Below are 21,135 nucleotides of genomic sequence, written 5' to 3' on the forward strand. Positions count from 1 at the left end.
CCACAGAGCCTGGGAAAAGCAATAACCCTTGATCTTTTTCATATCTTGTAATTTTGTGAAACAAAACATCGTTACATTTTATGGGGATTTTATGGAATGCAAAGCAGTGTGTAATTGTGAAGTGGAAGGAAAATAAAACCCTGAAAAGCATGGTAAGCATTTCAATCCTATTACTTTGTAGAGCTCATTTTTGCTGTGATAATAATAATTATAAATTCAGATTGCATGGAGAGTGTTTTATGGTCTTACCAAAGATTCTCAATTAGACACAGCTCTGGACTTTAACTGAGCCATTCTAACGCATGGAAATGTTCTGATTTCAGCCAGTTTTACCTTTGCAGCTCCGACTGTATGTGTGGAGTCATTGTCCTGCTAAAAACTGAACACGTACGCCAGACTCAAGTTTTGTGCAGCGTAGGATATGCCTTCTTCCAGGACTGCGTCATCTTTAGAAAAGTTTTCCCACAACATGCATGTAAGTCAGAAAGTTAAGTTTTGTTCCATTTGTTCTCTTCTCCTTCTTCCACCTGTTTGCTGGGTTTCTTGAAAGCTACAGAAGGACTTTGGCTTTCTTCAGGGCACTCTTTTGTAAAGGCCTAATTTACAGATGGCACAACTGACAGTTGTCCGGTTCACACACTGCCCCACTTGAGCTTCGAATAGTACTGTAGTACTCTTGGTTTCAAGACCACAGCAGCAACACGTATTTTAACCACAATTTGCTATGAAACTCCTTGCTGCTCTGATATGCAAACAAGTTTTTAACTTTGAAATGTTGGCGTAACAACAAGATTCTTATGATCACAGACTTAGTTTTGGTCTTAGTTTGATTTTAGCCTCTGTCTTGCCTTCCATAAAGTTCTTGTCTCGACTCTGTCTCAAGACAAGCATGTGTGAATTTCTTCATACATCTCCAAACTTCTCCACAGCTTGGTGTGTTCGTTGGTCCTAATGAGGCAAGTTGTTCCAACATGTTCTCTGACCTCGGAAGGTGATAACTTATTTAGGGGTATCAGACCTTTTAGGGCTGAATACAAATGCAGCCACACTTTTCAGATTTTCATTTGTGAAGATATTTAAAGACTTTTCTAGCATATCACAGTCATGTGTTACTTTGTGTTGGTCTAACACCTAAAATACAATTTGGAGGTGTAATGTAACAAAATGTGAGAAATATGCAAGGCACTGTATTACCTCATGAATATGCAATATAGTAATAATGCTCTCAGCAGACAGTTGTATTTTCTGTGTTTTTATTATTTTATTTTTTGCTTTTATCCAGGCTCGGTTTTAAGCCACAGTTTTGTCAGCAAATAAACCTCTACCGCATTAAGCGGCGATGATTCAGTCTATCTACATCGACATCAATATCTACATCTTGTGTCTAGATATGAATATGCTTAATCTCGTCAAACTGCCTCAACAAAGCGTCAGGACAACTGTGCTATCTTTAATCAGAACAAAGATGCATCTCTTCTCCTCACGCAGATGAAGTCAGCGGGGGCCTGATGAGTGAAAACACGCAGCATATTGAAATAGATTTATTCAAACCGATAAGCATCTCATCCCATCAGCTCCATACCAAGTGTGTCAAACCGAGCACAAGTCTTTTCAAAGCCGCTGAGGATGTATCGAACAAAAGGAGACAAAAGTGTCCAAATGAGATCTGGATCATTCCTGGAGCAGAGGGATCAATAACCGCCAGACTAAGCCCCTGCTCATCCATCTGATTCATATCTCTCACCACTCGCCCTCCCTTTCCAGCGCTCCTCCACGTCCCCTGCTTTTTCAAAGAAATAAGAGGTCGCAGATCATGTGCCGGCTTGTACCTGATACAAACTCTGTTATTTTAGATCAAAGGTTTCATAAAGTGACAGAATCCTTACTGACAGAATAATATTCTTCAATATCACATTAATATTAATACTGACATTTGTAGCAACCTGCAATGTTGCTACATATGTAAAGAGGTTCAGTATATCTGTAAAAATTACCCTAATAAAGATATAAAACCAGAGAAAACCGGTTTAAACATGTTGCATATGTTTATAATTAATAATAGTACTGGGTCAATATAATCTTACTTCACGTTTTTACCCAAACATTTAATGCAAAATATTAGAACATATCACCAAGCACTTTATTGGAGGAATATAAATTTCAGTAAACAAACAAATTTTTGTAAATATTTGCTTGAATTTTGGGCTGGATCACAGAATCATGTCAGATACTTGACACGCTAGTTTCTGCTGTTGTTGCTGCTAAACAACATTCACCGAATGTTGACATCAATGCCTGACTGCACACAATGTGCCAGTTCAGGGTTCTGTAAAAACTTAAAACTTCCTGTGCAAAAAACAAATTTAATTCTGAATTAAAAATGCTGAGAATACAAAAAAAATGTAAGCTATTCAGAAACAACAACTGGAATCTCCACTCGAAACACATTTTTTCTCTCTTTTTGAAATGAAACATTTTACAGTTTTGCCGCCTCTGCAGTTTTCTTTGCAGCCATAGAATGAAACATTCCCATAGTAGTTAAAGAGATTGCAGTCAGCATGTAAATACAAATTCTTTAGGCTGAAACAAGAAAGCAAATCTTGTTATGTATCTGCAATCTCATTCTTTTGATCCCCACCCTAATCTCATTAGCATACAACCACGGGCAAAACCAGAGAATCCCTTTGAATGACGTTCAGTCAGTCATTTGTAGCAAAAGTACAAAGACGAAAAAGCTGCTATTGGCAGCTAACCACGCAAAACCATAATACATCACAGTGCTTTTTTTTTGTAAAGTGAAAAAAAAAATCTAGAATCACTTTGTGTCAGTAACACAAATTAGAGGTACTGCTGAAAGAAAATGTATTGAGTCACTCACCATTGAGAAAACAATGGTATCACAAAATGTTGAAGAAAAAAGTGTTATGGAGACATTAAATATGGAGAAAAAAAGTCTGTAGTTACTCAGCTTGGGTGAAAGGAAATAATCAGTCAGTGGTAAGGGAATGAAATGTGGAATTAATAAAATTGAGGAAAAAAAATACAAACACTCAGTGTTTATAATGTAAACATTACATGTCTTAGAAAACAGGAGTCAAAAGTGGGGTAATTACTTAATGTTCAGATAACATACACAATAATTTACATTTCTAATACAAATATCTATAACTATGCATGATAGTCTACAATTTAAAGACAGTACTTGCAGATCTTAATGAGTTGTGGCTCCCGCCTGAATGACAGGAAACATGAGCCGTCAATTCCAAATAACTACAAACTTGTGTTTTTCTTGATATTGATATTTATTGATATTTGATATTGATATTTGTAATTAGTTCTTCATTAAAACTTTAATGCTTCAATCAGCAAAAGTCAGGAACACAAATTTTTATACACTGAAAGAACTGACCTACAGTTCTTTCAGTTTCTTCACCAGGTTCAGAATCTTCTTGCATGAAATCTGCTGGAGAACAAGAGAATGCTTCCAGCTCCAGAATGCTGAAATTCAGAGTCTGTCAACAGACTAAGAGTCTCTCTGGAGAGGCAGCTTCATCATGTGGTGCAACACCATTCTCTCCGGGTGTGAAGGAAAAGAAAGTGATCAAAACTTCTCAGCACTGTTGATTATTTCTTGATTTTACATTTGAACATAGGAAAAGAGTCTGTAGGTCAGTAAAAGTCTCTCAGGCTGTGGGGCCTCCAGAGATTCTGCTTATTTATCCAGAGCATCCTATGGGTCTAATAAATATGCACACAAAGTAAACATATTACTTTGAAACAGTTCAAATCCTTTTTGAACTGTTTCTGAAAAGACACAAGGTCTGCAACGATGCTTAGTTAGGTGATATATGTCAAAGTAACATCCAACTGGATGGCAGGAACCAAAGTTTCTGAGTGAAACAAAGTTCAAAGCCCCCCAGTGCCTCAGCTTGTCTTCAACATTGTACATTGGCTTAGAAAGGGATTGTTTTAGAAAATGGAAGGCCGTTGTCCAATGCTTCACGATCAGCAAAGTAAACTATCAACTTCCATTTACAACAAACTGTAGTTCATTGTGCAATGTTATCAGAACCAGGATTGACTACTTCTTCTCTGATGAACCAATGCTCCCCCCCACCCCAAGGATCACTTTCAAAACTGAATCTTTAAGACCAGCAACCACGAGATCTGCAGGTTTGAAGATGCTCTAGTCATATAAGTACCACAATTTAGCTTTTGTTAAACGTGCTATAATTATTTCCAATGCCCCTTTTGTCCCTTCTAACAAGTTGTGTTTTATTGTCTGAAGTCCTGAATAACTCCAGATCTTGAGCAGAGATCTTGTCTTTTTGTCCAAAGTGAATTTGCAGCTTGTGAGACTAACCTACATTGGTTCTGCATCTCTTATGAAACACAGTGTAAGCTAAGTAAGTCCTGCTGACCTCTATTCTGTCACACCCTCTTGTTGTGAGAACTGTTATATTATGTAAGGGATTCACGCAGAATGACACCACGCAGTGATGACAAAACTAAACAAAATATTAGAAAGTATACTTGCTAAAAGGGGGATAGGTGGGATTTAAAAGGATTCCCAGTAAAGTGGACTTCTCCATCGCCCTATCCAGCGTCTCATCAAACAGATACTTAACAGGATTGTAATCCCAGACTTTGGTCACGTGAGTGCAAACTTGGCCAAATGGGAAGGCGAGTCTCTGTAGTACACGCTTCCGACCGCCATTACATTATTACAATGCCTTGTAGGCTGGACTATGGTTCGCGAAAAAAAAAAAAAAAAAAAAAAAATGCTTCAACGCTCACGTAAAACCTACACACACACGCTCCTACGCGGGCGCAGACACACCCCCCCCCCCCCCACACACACACACACATACGCCGAGAGAAAAAGAGAGAGAGAGAGGGTGACACATTCAGACTGCGCGCACGCCCATCGAGCAGTATAATAACGCACTCTGACAGATAAACAATGAGGAAGGAGCCGCTGCGGTTGAGGAAATCATGCACATGTTGGAGGATTTAAATCAACATTCGCACGGTTTCTCGACAAAATACACGGATGATGCGCGCTTTGTGAAGGAGCGATCTGTAGCCTTTCAACATAATCTTTATGTCAGAATCGGCGCCAGACGAGGAGGGTGACTTTTGACTTGGAAGTGTACACATTTACACGCACACGCGCGCACAAAAAAAGCCCTATCTGACATTTTTTTTCCGCCAACGCTGGGGCTTTTGTGGCTTTGAGAGGACGTTTCGTAATGATATAAAACTGAAAGGAAGGAAGGATTTTTTCAAACCTCCGTCTACAGCAGTCGCCTGCTTCTCGTGTTCCTGGTTGGTGGAGTGTCAGAATAGTTTTTTTCTTTCTTCTTGCCTGAATGGTTTAACCCATGATTTTTGGGTGTTATTGCTGGGAACCCGCTTGACTTTGTCCGCCAGGAGCAACGCAGAACGAGGAGGAGAAGGGGTGGGGGGAATCTCTTTCTTTCTCTTTTCTTTTTTGTCTTATTTTTTTATATTCATAAAGCTATCGGGATCCTCGGATCGTTTGGTTCAGAAGCAACAGAGGGATTAAATATTCCTGCTCGCAGCGCCCTGTTTGTGCGAGCCAGACTGGCTTACATTGTGAGAGGAACGGTTGTGGCAAGAGAAAGAAGGGCTATAAATAGCGCATGCAATTCTCAAAAACTATCACAAGTGGTGCATCATCTTGTGGAGCACACGGAATCAGATATCCTGCATAGCAATCGCCTTTTTTATTGAGTTGATCTTTTTTTCTTTTCTTTTTTCTTGCAGCGTTTCTATGTAAAGTTTTGACGCGTAGAATTTCTACATATTTGGGCTGTTTTCTGAGAAAGGAGGAGAAAAGGAGTGGTTTTCTCATGGATCGGGGCGATTTAATGATGAAACTACATGCGGAAAGACTGATTTGGAAACAAGCCGATCTTCCTCTGTGCGTGGATTGAAATGGATCTATTATATGACAGTGATCGCATTTGGAATCGCCTGACCTGGATTGTAACAATGTTGTGATCTCTCTCTCCCCCCCGCTCCCCACATCATCTCCCTCTCTCTCTGCTCGCCCGCTCTTTCAACACACGCTTGGATTTATACGCACGGGCTTTATGGATGCATTGTGCACTTGGTTTTGAATACGCCCATTCTCTCATACCGACCATCCCGAGTCTATTATCCGCAGCTCTTGTAAGACTTGTACAAGGGAACCGATTTGTCACCCCTGATCGGTGTTTGGATACCGATGTAAGGATTTCGACATGCCCTGCGCTGGTGACCCCAAAGGCGGACGATTATGACTGCAACGGCGAATTGGGTGGCTAACGGGGCAAGCCTTGAGGACTGCCACTCCAACATCTTCTCTCTGGTACAGTATCAATAAATCTTGCTCGGCCAGCTATGATAGACAGGTCATAAGACCGTGGGAGGCACGCTTATATGTCTGCCTGCTGTACAAAGGTGGACCAATTGGTGATGTTGTTATTGGGCAATCATTAACACACGTGCAAACTATCACATTTGACCACTAATCCTGTAAGATTAATCATTTCTGTGCAACCTATAAAGAAAAACTAATTTTTTTAAGAAATCTAACAAATTACATTGAATGTTTCTTTGCATGCATTTGCAAATCCAATGTGTTCCAAGCATATATTGACACAAAAGCACCAGATTTTTATTGTTATTAGCATCCTCTACTTTCACTTAATCATATTGCTGGAAATCTTCCTGGAACTCTGTTGCAATGCCAAGAAACTAACTCTCAAGGAGGAAGTCTTTGTTTATTATCTCAGGATTCTTTCTTTGAAAGAAAGGGGAAAAAAATAGGTTAACATGTGTGAAATTACTTAAGCAGGACATGAAGAGCATTGATGAGTAGCAAAAAAACCCCAAAAACAATGGAGTACAAAATATTTGACAATAACATGCGTAAAACGGAAGCTGCAAAAAACCCCCCAAAAGACTGTGATGGACTCCATACGTGCAATGTCATGTGTTTTTTTTTTTTTTGCAGAACTCACTGGTTTTGAGGTTGCAGACGACAAAGCGTCATGTTTTTCACAGTTTTCCTCCTGCAATCAGAGAGTTAACTGTCTTACCACAGTAAGCAGTCAAGTGTAAAGGCATGCAGGAGACTGATCTCAGGCTGCCGAGAACCACATCATCATAGGGGTCCTGAGGGCTTTTCAGGTGATGGTGCAGGTTGCGAATCGGCAGCAGACTGTGTTACACTGCGCTAAATGTGACACCAAAGCTATTTATTTAAATACATCCCAGAGAATATTTGGAATTAGAAGCGCAAACCTTTTTTTCTTTTTTATTTTCAGGCTTGCGCAGAACTTTTTGTTGAAAAAAAAAACTTACATATTTGACACCAGGGAGAAAGGAATTATGAAGCAGCATCATTAACTATTCAGAAGCTTCTTGCATGAATTCCTCTGCACTGATTCTGATGCACATGCAGAATTGTGCGTCTTAAATTTTCCTAGCTTGACAGAGCTGAAAACTGTGATTGTGTCCTTGTCACTGTCTCATCCGGTGACAAGGAGGCTATTCCCTTTGTGGAAAAAAAAGAAGCTCTCATTCACTCACTGCAGCTTTATTGGCCATCATGAACATCCTTTTCAAACTGAGGGTGAAAGAGACCATCCATCAGCTGGCTTGTTGAGAATATTTATGACTGGCAAGTGCCTCAGCGGTTACTAACTGGCGGGGTTCCTAGAGGGGAGTCCAAGACAGGACAAAATTGTAAAGTACACCTTATGTACTGGTTTGAATCGGACGCAGCAGCAAAACATGTATCTTGATGTTGACACTTTAAAGGTCGGTGGTGTGGGTGGCATCAGTATTTATAAATAAGGAAGTCTTTTTTTTTCTGCAAATGTTACAGAAAACAAGTTGTTTCCATTTGTGGCAAATTGGCATAAATAAAACAGTTTTTATTGCTTATCAGAAAATATGGACACACTTCTTGATCTGAACCAATATTTGGATGAGGTGTGTTTGTCTTGGAAAGCGGAATCAGTCAGTACTTCACACTCTGATCTCTAATTCAGACTGATCTATAAGTGAAGTTCTGTTTTTACCAGAGACATCTTTAAACCTGGCACTTTTTTTGCTGGCACATTGTTGGAGAAAGCTGTTCTAATACAGCTAAGCTATTTCTATCATAATCCCCATGAAGCTTCTTGTTGGCAGTTTGCAAACTATAGATATTTATTTTTTATATCTATAGTATATAAAGCATAAAATGGTTTGACAATATTTAGCATTAGATAATTCATGTTGTATTTTTGACAGAATTATAATTTGTCTCAGTGAACATGTTTGATTTTCAAATACAGGAATCACAAGCAACCTTTGTCAGTTAAAGTTGCATAAATGACAAGCAAAAGCAAGATTACTAAATATTTTAGATTGATATCTGCGTTGAGATCTTTTTCACCTGAGGAATATTTAAATTTTGCTCTTTTACCTCTCTACCTTGTCTTTAGCCTGTTCATGTTCAAGAAACACAAATTAATATTGTGTGGTACCTCAACTGTTAACCTTAAAATCTATTTGAAGTTTGCTATTGGCACCATGCAGTGTTTAAATTTATTTTATAGCTGATATAAAATCATCTAATGCTTTGAAATAATAAATGGGATATTTTGTTTCTTTTTATTTTATTCAATACTTTTAATCATTTAAAAATAAATATTGCACAGAAACATGTTGCTTGTTTTTGATGGCCTACATGATCTCAAAATATGCAAATAAAACAGATGTGATCCCTCACTTTCTCCGACTTGGATCCAGACGTAAAGTTTTTACCATAGCGTACCATTTTACAACAAGAGGAAGTAAAATAGGCAATAATATGCTACTGCAATTACAAGAAAAAGGCATACCATTTTTTTTCATATGCACATTGTTTGAGAAAGCACAATATAGAAGTTTGGACAAAACAAAACACAACACATTTTTTCATTATAATTTCTTGGAATCTTATTCTTACCAGCATGCAGCCTTTCTGATGGCTTAAGATGTTGATCTGATCTTAAGCCATCAGATCAACATTAAATGCTTTGAAAGCTACCCCCCCCAAAAAAAAACAAACAAACAAAAAAAAACATTCAAATGATATTAATCCTCAGTAAGCATGTTCCATCCATTAGATGGCCCACTGGCTTAGAAAATATGCTAATGCGATGTTAGCTTTGTCAAATGATACTTTGTAACCTTTCCCTGTAGGTCATGATGGCTGCACTCTTAGATAAAGGTCTTGTAAAAAAACTCTTGACAGGCTGTTAAACCGCATTCCAGCATGCATTAACCTTGTCCCTCACACTGATTTTGCACCGCACAACAGTAAAAAATAAAAATAAAAACAAAAAACAGCTAACTAGAAAGCAAAAGTGCCCATATTGAGGGGATTTTATGGGGGCAACAGCAGATTACTGTCAAGGCCTGTGTAAGATACTCTGGATCGTCTGCAATCACACAACCCACAGAACAACTGTCCTGTGTGCTGGTGATCAACCATCTGTGACAGAAAGCAAACTAGACCCTTGTAAGTAGGAGAAAAGAGCCGGGGCTGGTGAGTTGAAGTGGCAGTGAAGGAGGGAATAGGGTGGAGGAAGGTTTTTCAACGAGAGGCTGAAGGACTGCAGTAGAATCTGTTTTCATTTTAGGAAAGTATTATGACTGATGTGCATTTCCTGACTGCAAGCCTCAGCCTATTTGAGCAAGAAACTGAGAGTGAAAGAACGAGACAGAGCACGAGAGAAAATTAAAGAGGGAGACAGCAATGAGGGAGAGAAAAAAAAAGAGCGAGAGAGAGAGAGGCAGAGAAAACAAACATCTTTCTGTGGACTGGGCAGGTTTCCTTTTAAGACTGAGTTCCAGGCTGATTATGAAAGGCAAGGAGGAGACAGTTAAAGGCCACACAACACAGGAAGCCTCACTGTGTGCGTGTGTTTATACTGAGCGCACTGTAAACCACGCAGACTCAGGAGACAAACTTCAAACAGCCATCATATTATACACACACAGACGCATTCACAAACACAAGCAGCGAGGAGAGGGAAAAATCCCGGTGCCCACACAAACATATGTACCACAAACGCAGCATGTGCTGTATTTTGCACACGCGCACTCATATACCACTCCTTTTACCGCCCATATTTGGGCTTGTGAATATACCCTGCATTCCGACGATGCAGGTTTGTGCAAACAGAGGTAGACCTTAATTAAGGGACTTCTCCTCTCCTCTCAACAGAGGTGTGTGGAGTGCAACGCTGGTAATTAAGTGTCCTCATGTAGAGGTCTAATGTGATCAACTAGGAGGTGCTCATTAGCCCAACTGTATCCCAACAGCGATCTTCGCTTGTATAACGATGATGCTACTCTCTGGCGAGGAAATAAAGTGCTCAAAGATGAGGCTTGAGGAGATAGCTGCAGTGTGGTGATTTATGGCAGGTGAGTGGCCATGGCTTGTAAGGAGAAGCAGGTAATCAGGAGTGGTGCCTTTTTAATACATCCTGTTTGCATTTGCTCATTATTAATGGTGGTAGAGGGTGCAGGAATGCCTAGGGAGAAGAAAGAGGCAGTGCTTGGACAGAGTGTTTGCTGAGCTGATGAATTATTGGGAGTTCATGCAAACCTGGGAAACATTAGAAATGTAGTTATGCTTGTGCTCTTGCTATATTGGAGAGCTGAATCCAGAACAAAGGTGTTTTCTTACACTGAAAAATATGAATAGGTTTGTAGAGCCCCGTTTCACTCCAGCTGGAATATCATTTTCTGTTCACCCTTGTCCCTAATGGGGTAGGGAGGGCTGCTGGTGTCTATCTCCAGGTACGTTCCGGGCGAGAGGCGGGGTTCACCGTGGACAGGTCACCAGTCTGTCGCACCAGCTGGAATAATGAATTATTTTAGTAAATGTTGGAAAGTACATATCAGGTGTAAATACTGGAAAGCCATTATCTTAATTAGATATTTTGTAGAAGTATAAAGTACGTTTAAAGGGGACGTGTGTCACCTTGAGACTGTTTAGTATTTAGCTGTAACATGTCTCAGTGATTACCTTGGTCAGGTTTATTTCAGGCTCAGTTATAGCATTTTAGCATTTAATAGTCACATACGATCACTGAAGTACAAATGGATAAAAAGTTTTAAATAGGCAAGTGGTAATTTAAAAAAATTAATGTGTTGCTTTTTGTTTTTTTCCAATTGAAAATATAATCTATAATAAATCACTTGATGCATATCCAGTCTGAGATCAGCCATACTCAAAAGATTTATTTGATTTAAACTGGTTATTTGTACCTCATTTAGTACCAGTACCATTTCCTTTACATTATATCCTTGCGGAAACCATTTCTTACCTTCGTACTTGTGCTGTGGTGCATATGATTATTTTTCTTTTCTGTTATTTATTTTCTTGAAATGTAGAGATACATAGTCATAATATTACTCATATTTAACATATAATTTAAATTTAGACTTTATATTACACCCGTGCCCATTTAATTTGATTTTGACTCCTTTTTAGGAATAATATGAAATAAGAACCCTGATCAACCAACAATAACTGAAAACTCAGAGAAAGCAGCTGTTATTTGTGGAAGCCAAATAACCACATTTTGCTACAGGAAAAAAAAGAACCCAGAAACATTTATTTATAGGTTGCAATTTGATGCATGGTCAGTATGAAAAGTCCTGCAGTACCTGGAAAAAGTTGAGTGTAAAAGAAGCAATTTTAAAAAGGTACAAACTGATGAATACTGCTCCATAAAATGTAGTTTATGAAGCTAAAAGAAAAAGGATAAAATAGGCATCAACGTAAATACATAAAAAATAAATGGACAAATAGACGGTTAATTTTTATAGAGCCATTTCAGAGCAAAACTTTTAAAGTGGATTATAGAAATGACCTGGTCCATTTGAAATGTTTCTACTTGAAATTAGACCTACAATCAAATTTAAAGATAAACATAATTCTCAAGCTGCTTGCAATATAAAGTTAGTATTAAGACACTTATCGTCAATGTTTACAGATTGTTAGGGACTGTAAAAGTAAATAGTTTTGCGAAAAGTTGTGTTAAATTGGCTCATAGACAAATAAAAAACCCCCAAAAACATTAATTTGTACTAGACAAGAAGAAGCAATCTAGAAATTGCCTGTGGCACTAAACATTAGGCCGAAAATGAACTACTCTAAGTTATGACAGACTTTAGAGAAATGGATTCTCGCATTACTTTGGAAATATGTGTTTTACATATTTACAGTTTGATTTATAAATCTTGCAATAAGGAGTAAAACTGCTTAGTCTAAGAAAGAGTCTATATTTAACCAGAGATATTCAGGCTGAATATAATCAGTTAGGCAACTGCTGTCTTGAAAAATGGTCTGTGTGCTCAGTGCTAAGTAAGGAAAATTTATTTATATGTCACGACACGATGGCTTTTTTTTTCCTTTTTTGCTGCATGCAAAAGAAATACTCAAGCAGCTCTTATTTCTCATGCCCAATTAATCTCCAAGACAAAGCCACTTTGATAAATCACAGTTTGATCAAGATTCAAGGTTTCCCTTTTTTAGCTTATTGTTCATCAGTTACATTCAGGTTGCACGCAGCAAAATAACTGTGAAATTGGTGAGAAAAAAATAAAAAATAGGTGAACACAGCTGAAGAAAAAGGAGCCTCTTGTTCTGGAGAGGAGAGTCAATTTGTTCATCTAATATGATGTCACCAGAGCCTCCCATGAGATCATTCTCATTTATTTTATACATGCGCTCTGGGGTGTAGGCCACCCGAGACTGAGAGACAGTCCTGCAGCGAGAGCGATGAAGCAGGTGGACCCATCTTCTTTAAACCTGCCCGTCTCCCGGCTCGTCTGCTGACCATACACTGTTTGAAATTGTTGTGGTGTCTTTTTATTTTTTTCCTCACCATCTGCATGTCTAATTAGAAACCATGCTGAGAAGCAGTTGCAGGTACATTAGGAATGCAGAAATGATGATAACCTCTCATCTTCCTCTGCTCAATGCTTGAAAAGCAACTGTTAAGTGTTTTGTGTTAAAAAGAAATATTTAGAATAATAAAAAAAAATCTTAAGATTAAAGATAAACATAAAAATTTTAGGGATTTTCTCTGTAGATGAGTTCTTTAAATTCATCTACAATGTTTCCTAAATTTTGTTAATTTTGCAGGATTTTACTTCCTTATCAAGTAAATGTGTGAAGGTCTAGTCAAACCCTTTTAACAAAGAAAACTATACCAATATATATATAAAAAGCTTTATTTTGGTATCCATTTGTCATAAATGATGCTTGTATTAATTCAGTAAAATAAACATTTTAAAGTAAAGTAAGAGCTTTGTGATTATGGAAACAGATTGTCACCCGTGGAGAAGTTGATAACATGTCATGGTCAGTTTTTTTTTGTTATTTTGTTGTAACACATTATTTAAGGAATATGGCATCAACTCTCTGAAAAACTAGCTACCATGCGCATTTTGCTCTGGTAAAATAAAATAAAATATGATGCAGTGATGGAGTCTAAATATTGGATTTTTCTCCTAGATTTCTTGTCATTATTCATCTTTTAATTAAATTTTTCATTCAAAAGTGTTAACTGGTGTTATTTCTAGTAATGCCAGCTGATTGAGCTCCATTCTTGTGCCTATTGTGATGTTATCAACTTAAGTACAAAGAATTTTCTGTCTTTTTTTTCCCCTTCAGTGACAAGAAATGTTTGTATTTAGTTAAATCCAGAAGTGAAAATCAATAGTTCATTATCCAGCTTGTCATTGTTCATCTCTTAGTGATTTTAAGGCTTTTTATACATTTCTCACCTGCGGCATTAATACAGTTTGTATAATAATGATTGTACACAAATAATTATAATATTTTGAATACAAACACTCAGAACCAGTTGCTGGTATGAGCATTTTCTTCTTTAATTGGATTGAAATGCAAATGTTATGATGACGTGGATTACAGGTGACACTGAGACCATGCCACCGTCAAGGGAACAAAAAGTGCAGGTTTCCAAGGCAGCATCTTTGTCTTCTGCTGCATGCCCCGCGGAGCATCTCCATCTGGTTGATTCGCACTAAACAATCCACCCCCTACGCCCAACCTGTGCTCTTGGCTTTGCTTGCTTGCAGTCCAGACAGATAGAGCTGGCTTCACCTTGAGTATATATGAGGTACCTCCCACTAATCTGCCCCTGTCACTGCTGTGGGAATTCCTTGTCATCACAATGGGAGAACATCCCGACAGTTTGAACACTGTAACTCAGAGAAAGAGAGAGAGAGCGAAAAACAGGCATTCGGGCTGCTGTAAAGAAAATGATTTGTGAGTCAGCCTCGCCGTGGGTCAGAGAAACAGGGTGGAGTGTAAGCTGGAAACAGGAAGGCCGGGATCTTCTCACTTCTGTTTTTACAACACATCTCTTTTCTAGTAAATTCTCCGGAGCGTAGTCATGGATCTTATCTGAGCAGCAGGCTTGTCAGAGCCCTGCCACAGAGGTGAAGAACAGTTCAAAGGCGGAGTGGGGAGAGAGGGAGGGAGGGAAGGAGGAGACGCGGGGCGGGAGGGGAACCACCGCTGGTCCCGGAGCTGGAATTGGGACAGGATGGGCTGGATTTTTTTTTTTTTTTTTTGAGCATGGTGGCTTGAGTGTGAAATATGTAAGCCCTGCAGTGCCAGCTGTGTTCTATTCTTAGTGCCTGCTGGCGTTTCAGCATGTGTGCAGGGCGAAAGAAGGCTGTGTGTGAAACGAGGATTGGCAGGAATGGGCGGGAAGTGGTGCCATCAAATGACTGCGATAGCGAGAAAGTCAGCTTGTTAGCCGAGACATGCATACTAACCGCTAATATAACTCAATGTTGCTTTATTTATTTAATGCTAAATAAAGTATGCTGTTAAATATCTCACTTATTCCAGCGCAAGTCAGGGTTTAAGACATGTAAGTTGAGCTTTCCATTTTATCGGTTGAATAAATAATGTTTTTATATTATTTATCAGAATCATTGTTATTTTTAGTGCACTGGTTGCAATTCTAACTCCAATATAGCTGCCTTATGTGTAAAATAAAGTGATAGGTCTTTATTTACATTACTGACCGCTTACATTTCATAACTTGTAGTGCTAGTCCATACATCCATTAGTAAACATGCTGCTACATTATTCGAATTTAGAATATGTTGAGAAATATGTTGGCATTGGCTTGTATTGCTAATAGTATGCAACAATTATCAAATCTCACAGATTTTCTAGTATTAAACTGGAATATGTGTGAATAATTCCTAGAACGTCAAGTATGCTTTTGTAGATATGCACTTTGAATAAATGTCAATTTATTTTTACCTTAAGTCAGTTTATCAGTAAAACGTTTATTTGTAATTTTTTTTTCTTGACGGTGTCTCCTCTTGTTTGCCTTTCAGCCTTTTTTCGGTTATTTTGTCCCATTTAGTTTCTGATATTTAACATTTACCGTCCTTGTATATGTGTGCAACATTGAAGAACTTTAATCTCTCTTGGAACCTGCGGTGGGCCTAGACGGTAGCAAAGTTATCAGGCTAGCCCTGCTTAAGGTGTCGCTACACTGCCTTCTAATGAAGCCTAATTCCTGAAGCCCAGTGTTGTTTTCAAAGACACTTTTCTAAAACCATAAAATGTGTAAATCTGGGTATTTCTTCATCAAACAGGAGAAACTCAGGGAATTGTCTGCAGAAGATCTGTTTTCAGTCTCCTCACCTGACTGCCTGCATATCGACAAGGACAATTTCTTTAAAGGGAGAAACTGCCCCGCTTGTAACTGGGCAAATATTTTCTGCAAGCCAGACAGCTTAGCCGATATCATGGCTGGCTGGGATTCAGCAGCAGTTAGAGCGCTCTCAGGTTAAAGGATGTCAGCTCTGCGGAACGAGAGGGGGAGAGAAACAGAAAACGTTACCATTGCCTGGCGTGCTGTTGCAAATTCTAATTATCACGTGTTGATCTTCCATTGAGAGATTATCCGCAACCGATCGGACTGGTGCTTGATGAGAACAAACACATTATGCACAGACGGTTGATTCACAAGCATTTGTGTTGCATTGATTCTCTCTGCTCTGCCGAACGGCGCTCTCTCCCGTTGTGAATTAAGACAGACGCTCATGATTTTTCAGATGCTAATGAAAATTTGTGCAGCTCTATTTCAGTGCTGGCTTGCTTTACAGGATAAATGGGCAGTGCAGGACAATAGAAATGCAGACAGGTTTTGTGGAAGTGTCTGAAGAGGCGTGACTGAGTTAACGTGGGCTTTCTAAGGTGATCTGCACAGACAGGTGCAGCCAAAGTTATCTTGGGAATAATATGTTGTGAGGCGCATAGGCTGCGGGTTTGCTTGCATATTTGTATTGCTCGGCAGATGACTTCTAGCGTAAAAGCTCAGATTGGCAGCCACTCCCGGTTAGTAAGTAAACAACAGATTTGAGACAGCAGTCGGACAAGTTGCAAGTTGGAACTTGTTCAGGTGTGACCTCTGGTGACGTTGACAGGCCGGCCCAGACTACGTCCTACATGCTCCTACAGAGGGTTATTTATGTTTTTTTTCCCTGATACTTTGATAGCAAAGCAAAAGATGGCTTTTGCTTTGCTGTCTTTTTTTTTTTTGTTTTTTGCAGAAAAAAAAAAATCAATGCAGGAAATTAGAAGCCAAATGAGATATTTTTCATTCTGCTTCTGCTCCATTTGCCCAGTTTCAAGAACAATCAAACTTGCTGCTTCTTGTGGCCAATTCAGAAGCCACCATGCAGTGCTAATTGCACAATTATTGGACTAAAATTACCACAGTAATTTTTAAACACAAGTTAAGCAGTTTTCTAACTGCTCTCAGTCAGTAATCCTGCTGTATGAAGCCATAATCATCTGGTAAATTTGAGCTCATGAATTCCAGCTGCAGGAGAACAAATTGAGCTTTTTGTTCTGCCCTAAAAAAGCCAACACGCACACCCACGCACACACACACACACACACACACACACACACGCACACGCCCACGCCTGCACACACACACACACACACACACACACACGCACACACGCACGCACACACATTTTTAGAGTACAGTAAGGGACTTAACGTGTTATTTTTCTACTGTAACCCTGGAGACAGAAATCTCTAAACTTGAGCTTACTGAATTCATACAGATGTTTTATGTTGCCTAGTAACTGTTTTTTCTCTCTTCTTGTTTTTCTTTTTTGTGTCTCTGGGTTTTTATTTATTTCTCTGCACCTCTCTTCCCATCGTTGCTTCTGGTTTAACAAAAATTACAACAAAATTGTTTATTACCATGTGAATAATTTAAGCAGAGACCACCTGACTGTCCTCGATGCTCCAGTTGGTCTTGTTCTGCTAATGGCTGTGGCATCCTATTGGTTCCTCCGCCGCTGTTCCCCCTGCTGCCTGCTTCTCTTTGTGTCAGGTGAGAGAAGTCGTGGCTCGGCGAAGGGCTTTCTGCCGCGTGATTGGCAGGTCTATCCGTCACTCAGCCCCTGGGACCCTCGCTCGCTCTAATTAGGTCGCTTGGCTTGCTCACCTCCCAGAGCAGGATGCTACAGCAGAGCACAGATCAAATGACAGGCCCTTGTTTTTGTGGGGGACATGGTGGCAGAAGGTAGAGGGAAGGCATCTGTTTGGCGTCCACAGCAACCACACAGAAACCTCCTTTTTCACACACATTGTGCTTTTCATCACTTTTGTTCCTGCCTCCTGTGTGTGATAATGTGCGTTGCTCTTGATTTGTGTTGCAAAATGCCATAGGGGAGTACGGCTTCTTGTGGGTTAATTTGATTTCATCGGGTTAATTGATGAAGGGGAGGGAGGGAGTCGATGCGTGGTCTTATTTCTGCCACTGGCTGTTCTAATTGGTGACTTCTCAGTGCTAGTTGCGAAGACTTTGCTTCAGACAATCTCGTTTGTCTTTGTCTTAAAGAAAAAATTATTTTTAACACAAATTAGCAGACTCTAATAAAGGACGAGCGTCAACTGGATATATTTGCTGCACAAACAAAATGCAATGCGATTTCATGCAGAGCTTAATTGTTTTTTTGTTGTTTTTTTATTTTTTTATTTTGCATTGACAACTATCTGATCTGACACCGCAAGCAAAACATCTGAAGCTGAGATTGTGCAGATAATGTGCTGTCTGTCTGTAGTCTCTTTCACATTAAAACCAACCCAGCGCCGCGCTTGTTGATTACTTTATTTGAAGGAAGAGCAAACAGTCTGGCGCACATCAATAAGATAAAATTGCAAGTAGGTGTCTTGAGTCGCGGCATTGCTAGAATGAGGAACAGTGAACTAAATGTAACCCACACATATCAGGTATTGGTAAAGCAAACAAACTTTGAAGTCTAAGCAATTTTAATTACACAATATCACTTAGAAAAAATAAACTTGTCTCTGAAATTATTTTAACGGATCTTGTCTTCCCCTAGATATGAGCAGTTTCTCAAGCATCTAAACAGATTCAACGTGGATGAGGAAGGGATGCCTTTGATATTAAGTGTGTTGCATGTGCCACAGTATGTAAAACTGCTGATATAGTCTCCCTCTCAATAGCCTAAAGTGGCTTCTTTGTTAGGATGAGGCTCTCATGTTGTTAGAAGTAGCACATCTGCTGGGATGCCGTATTAACCACAAACTCACTCAGATGTAAGATCAGTCACATAGGCTGCACTTGATGTTGAATTGTGGCAGTAAAAAAGCTCAAACAGCAGAATCACGTGGGGGCTGGGCTGGCTTGACATTCTCACAGTAAGCGTGATAATCATGAGAAATAATAGTTTCACAATATAACACCAAAAATTGAAACCAAAATATTTAGCACAATCAAATTGAAGAAACTCTTTATGCTTCTGCTTTTTATGACTGACTGGGCAGAGTGTTACACATCAATAAGATGTTACTCTAAAGAGTAACATAAGCATAACTAGCTGATATTAAGTGGTTAATTAGTCAGGATATCTGTTCAGGTAGCTAGCCTGCAGTTGGTTGCTTAAAGAAGACAGTGCTCTTAAAGCTGCAGTATGTAACTTTTCTAAAAATATGTTGTTTTTTTTTAAACATATTTCTCAAAACTGTCACTATTCCTACTGCTATCTGCAGAAATACACAGAATGGTCAGAAGCAACCAATCAGAGACAGAAGGAGGGTCTTAGCTCTGTAGTTCACATTCGTGTACGCGCTGCCTGGTGTCAGCACTTTGCACAAGCTTAGGATTGTTGGTTTGCTACAGCTGTGCTTGTGGCAGAGAGAGAACTTACTATTATAGGAAAATTGTTTCCGACTGGCTTTTTGTGACCAGAGATTTTTCCAAACTGCGGGATTTGTGATAAGTTTAGCTTATGAACACACTGCAGTCACCATTAGCCATTAGCTTTAATGGCACATATCACTTCTATTTTCTGTATTAAGAAGCTGAGTTTCTGTAAAACTTCATCTGTTTACATATGTTGTTCATGCCACTACTAGTGCATAATTTCAATGTGTGGACAACACTAGGCAAAGTACTCTCCTCTCCATGCAACTAGAGTTGTTAAAACATTACTAATATCGGTGGTCTTTCTTATTTTCATTTTTATCAGCCCAAATAAAAATAAATCATGCTTCTGGATTGACTGTTTTGCAAATGCCAGCCAGTAGCAGGTCTTGTAGCATTGGGCCTAGTTATTCAAACTACCCACACTGCATTTTCTTTCCAAAGTTTTGAATATTTTCTTTGAACAAAATCTGTGAATATGTGGATTTTTGAAAAATACTTAAATAGATGAATTCACAAATTTGAACCATGAGTAGATGGTCTACTGTATACCTCGTTTACCTTATTCACCACTTGATTGTGACTTCTTATTGAGAGTTACAATAAGAGTACCATTTAAAAGGAAGTGACAAACAAAGCAGCTAAAGATACTGGTGAGCTCTGTCGCGAGTGGAAAAAAAACGATTACGAAGATTGTTTCTGAAAAGTAGAGTATGGGGAGATCCCCATTTAGATGATTTATCTCTCAGGAACCACAAAAACAAGGATTCTGCATCGACATCTTTGTGAGAAATCACTTACCTTGTTTGCTTTTTTTTTCAGTTCTTCTATGAGTAATAAAAGTGCAAATCAACACATCATCGCTCCTTATAAGGACATTGTCCAAACTGCATTTCCCTAAGTGGAACACTGTGGTTCAGCTAAGCCAACAAGGCTATGAGTAAGAGAGTGTGCTTGTCGATGAGATTCAAGCACCTCGGATTTATGAACATGGAGGTGTAGGCCTTAAGGAGCGCACAAGCAAAGCTAACACATATTTTCTTGACTTTTTCCTCATGCATAGTAAAGAGTTCACATTTCAGTTCATCTTAAACAATTCTCTGACAGGAGGAGGATTGCCACTTCAAATCTTGTCTGTGCAATCCTTTCTGTGTAGAGTTAAGGGTTTTAATATTTTAAACACATCCATGTTTAGTGACTTACTGATTTTATATAGAGTTTATGAGAGAGTTTGATTGTAATTGGTGGGTTATCTCATGTGCCTGTGTGTTACACCAGTGAGCTTCCCAGGTTATTTTCCTCGTTTCGCCTGACACCAGCTGGATCAGTCTCCTGCTTCCTCCTTATGAAGGTAAACTGTGAGAATGATGAATGAACAAATGCATTAACAGCAACTCATAGGGACTTTAAAATGAAGTCAGGGACACCGAAGTATTCTTAATAGCTTTCAGGAAGCACTTCACATTTACTGTACGCTGTTATCTTGAATTGTTCAAAACCTCAATTCAAGTGGCAAAGATTTTTGAAAGACAAAACAAGACGAGCTGAAATATTTTCATCCTCATTCTTGAAAGGTGCATTTCACAGATTCTTTTCTCTCAGCCTTTCTGTCTTTGGTGTCTACAGGAGGATTTCCTTCTCATTTCAAGATTATTGGAACAACAAAAATTTTAATCACTAGTTGGATTATTTCCTCATGTTCATAACCAGTTTCTGTGTGAGGAAAATATGCCACACATGAACAGCTTTTGATTTTAGGCAGGATACAAGAACCTTGAGATCTAAGCACAGTTGGGATAGAAATGATGATACATCCTGAACTCAC

General features: G+C 39.0%; 1 protein-coding gene across 2 annotated transcripts in view; it reads left to right on the forward strand.

Moving 5' to 3' along the window:
* The first annotated feature begins 4,929 nt into the window (after positions 1-4,929).
* The window catches only part of LOC122819478 (mediator of RNA polymerase II transcription subunit 13-like), a 95,241-nt gene continuing 79,035 nt past the window's right edge, over positions 4,930-21,135 (forward strand). Inside the window, exon 1 of one of the 2 annotated variants that reach the window (XM_044096235.1) lies at positions 4,930-6,376. In XM_044096235.1, coding sequence (XP_043952170.1) covers positions 6,305-6,376 — 72 coding nt within the window. In that variant the 5' untranslated portion in view covers positions 4,930-6,304. The remainder of the gene's footprint in view (positions 6,377-21,135) is intronic. The other variant, XM_044096234.1, reaches the window with a different exon arrangement.

The sequence above is a fragment of the Gambusia affinis genome, linkage group LG17 (assembly GCF_019740435.1).
Source record: "Gambusia affinis linkage group LG17, SWU_Gaff_1.0, whole genome shotgun sequence".
NCBI lineage: Eukaryota > Metazoa > Chordata > Actinopteri > Cyprinodontiformes > Poeciliidae > Gambusia > Gambusia affinis.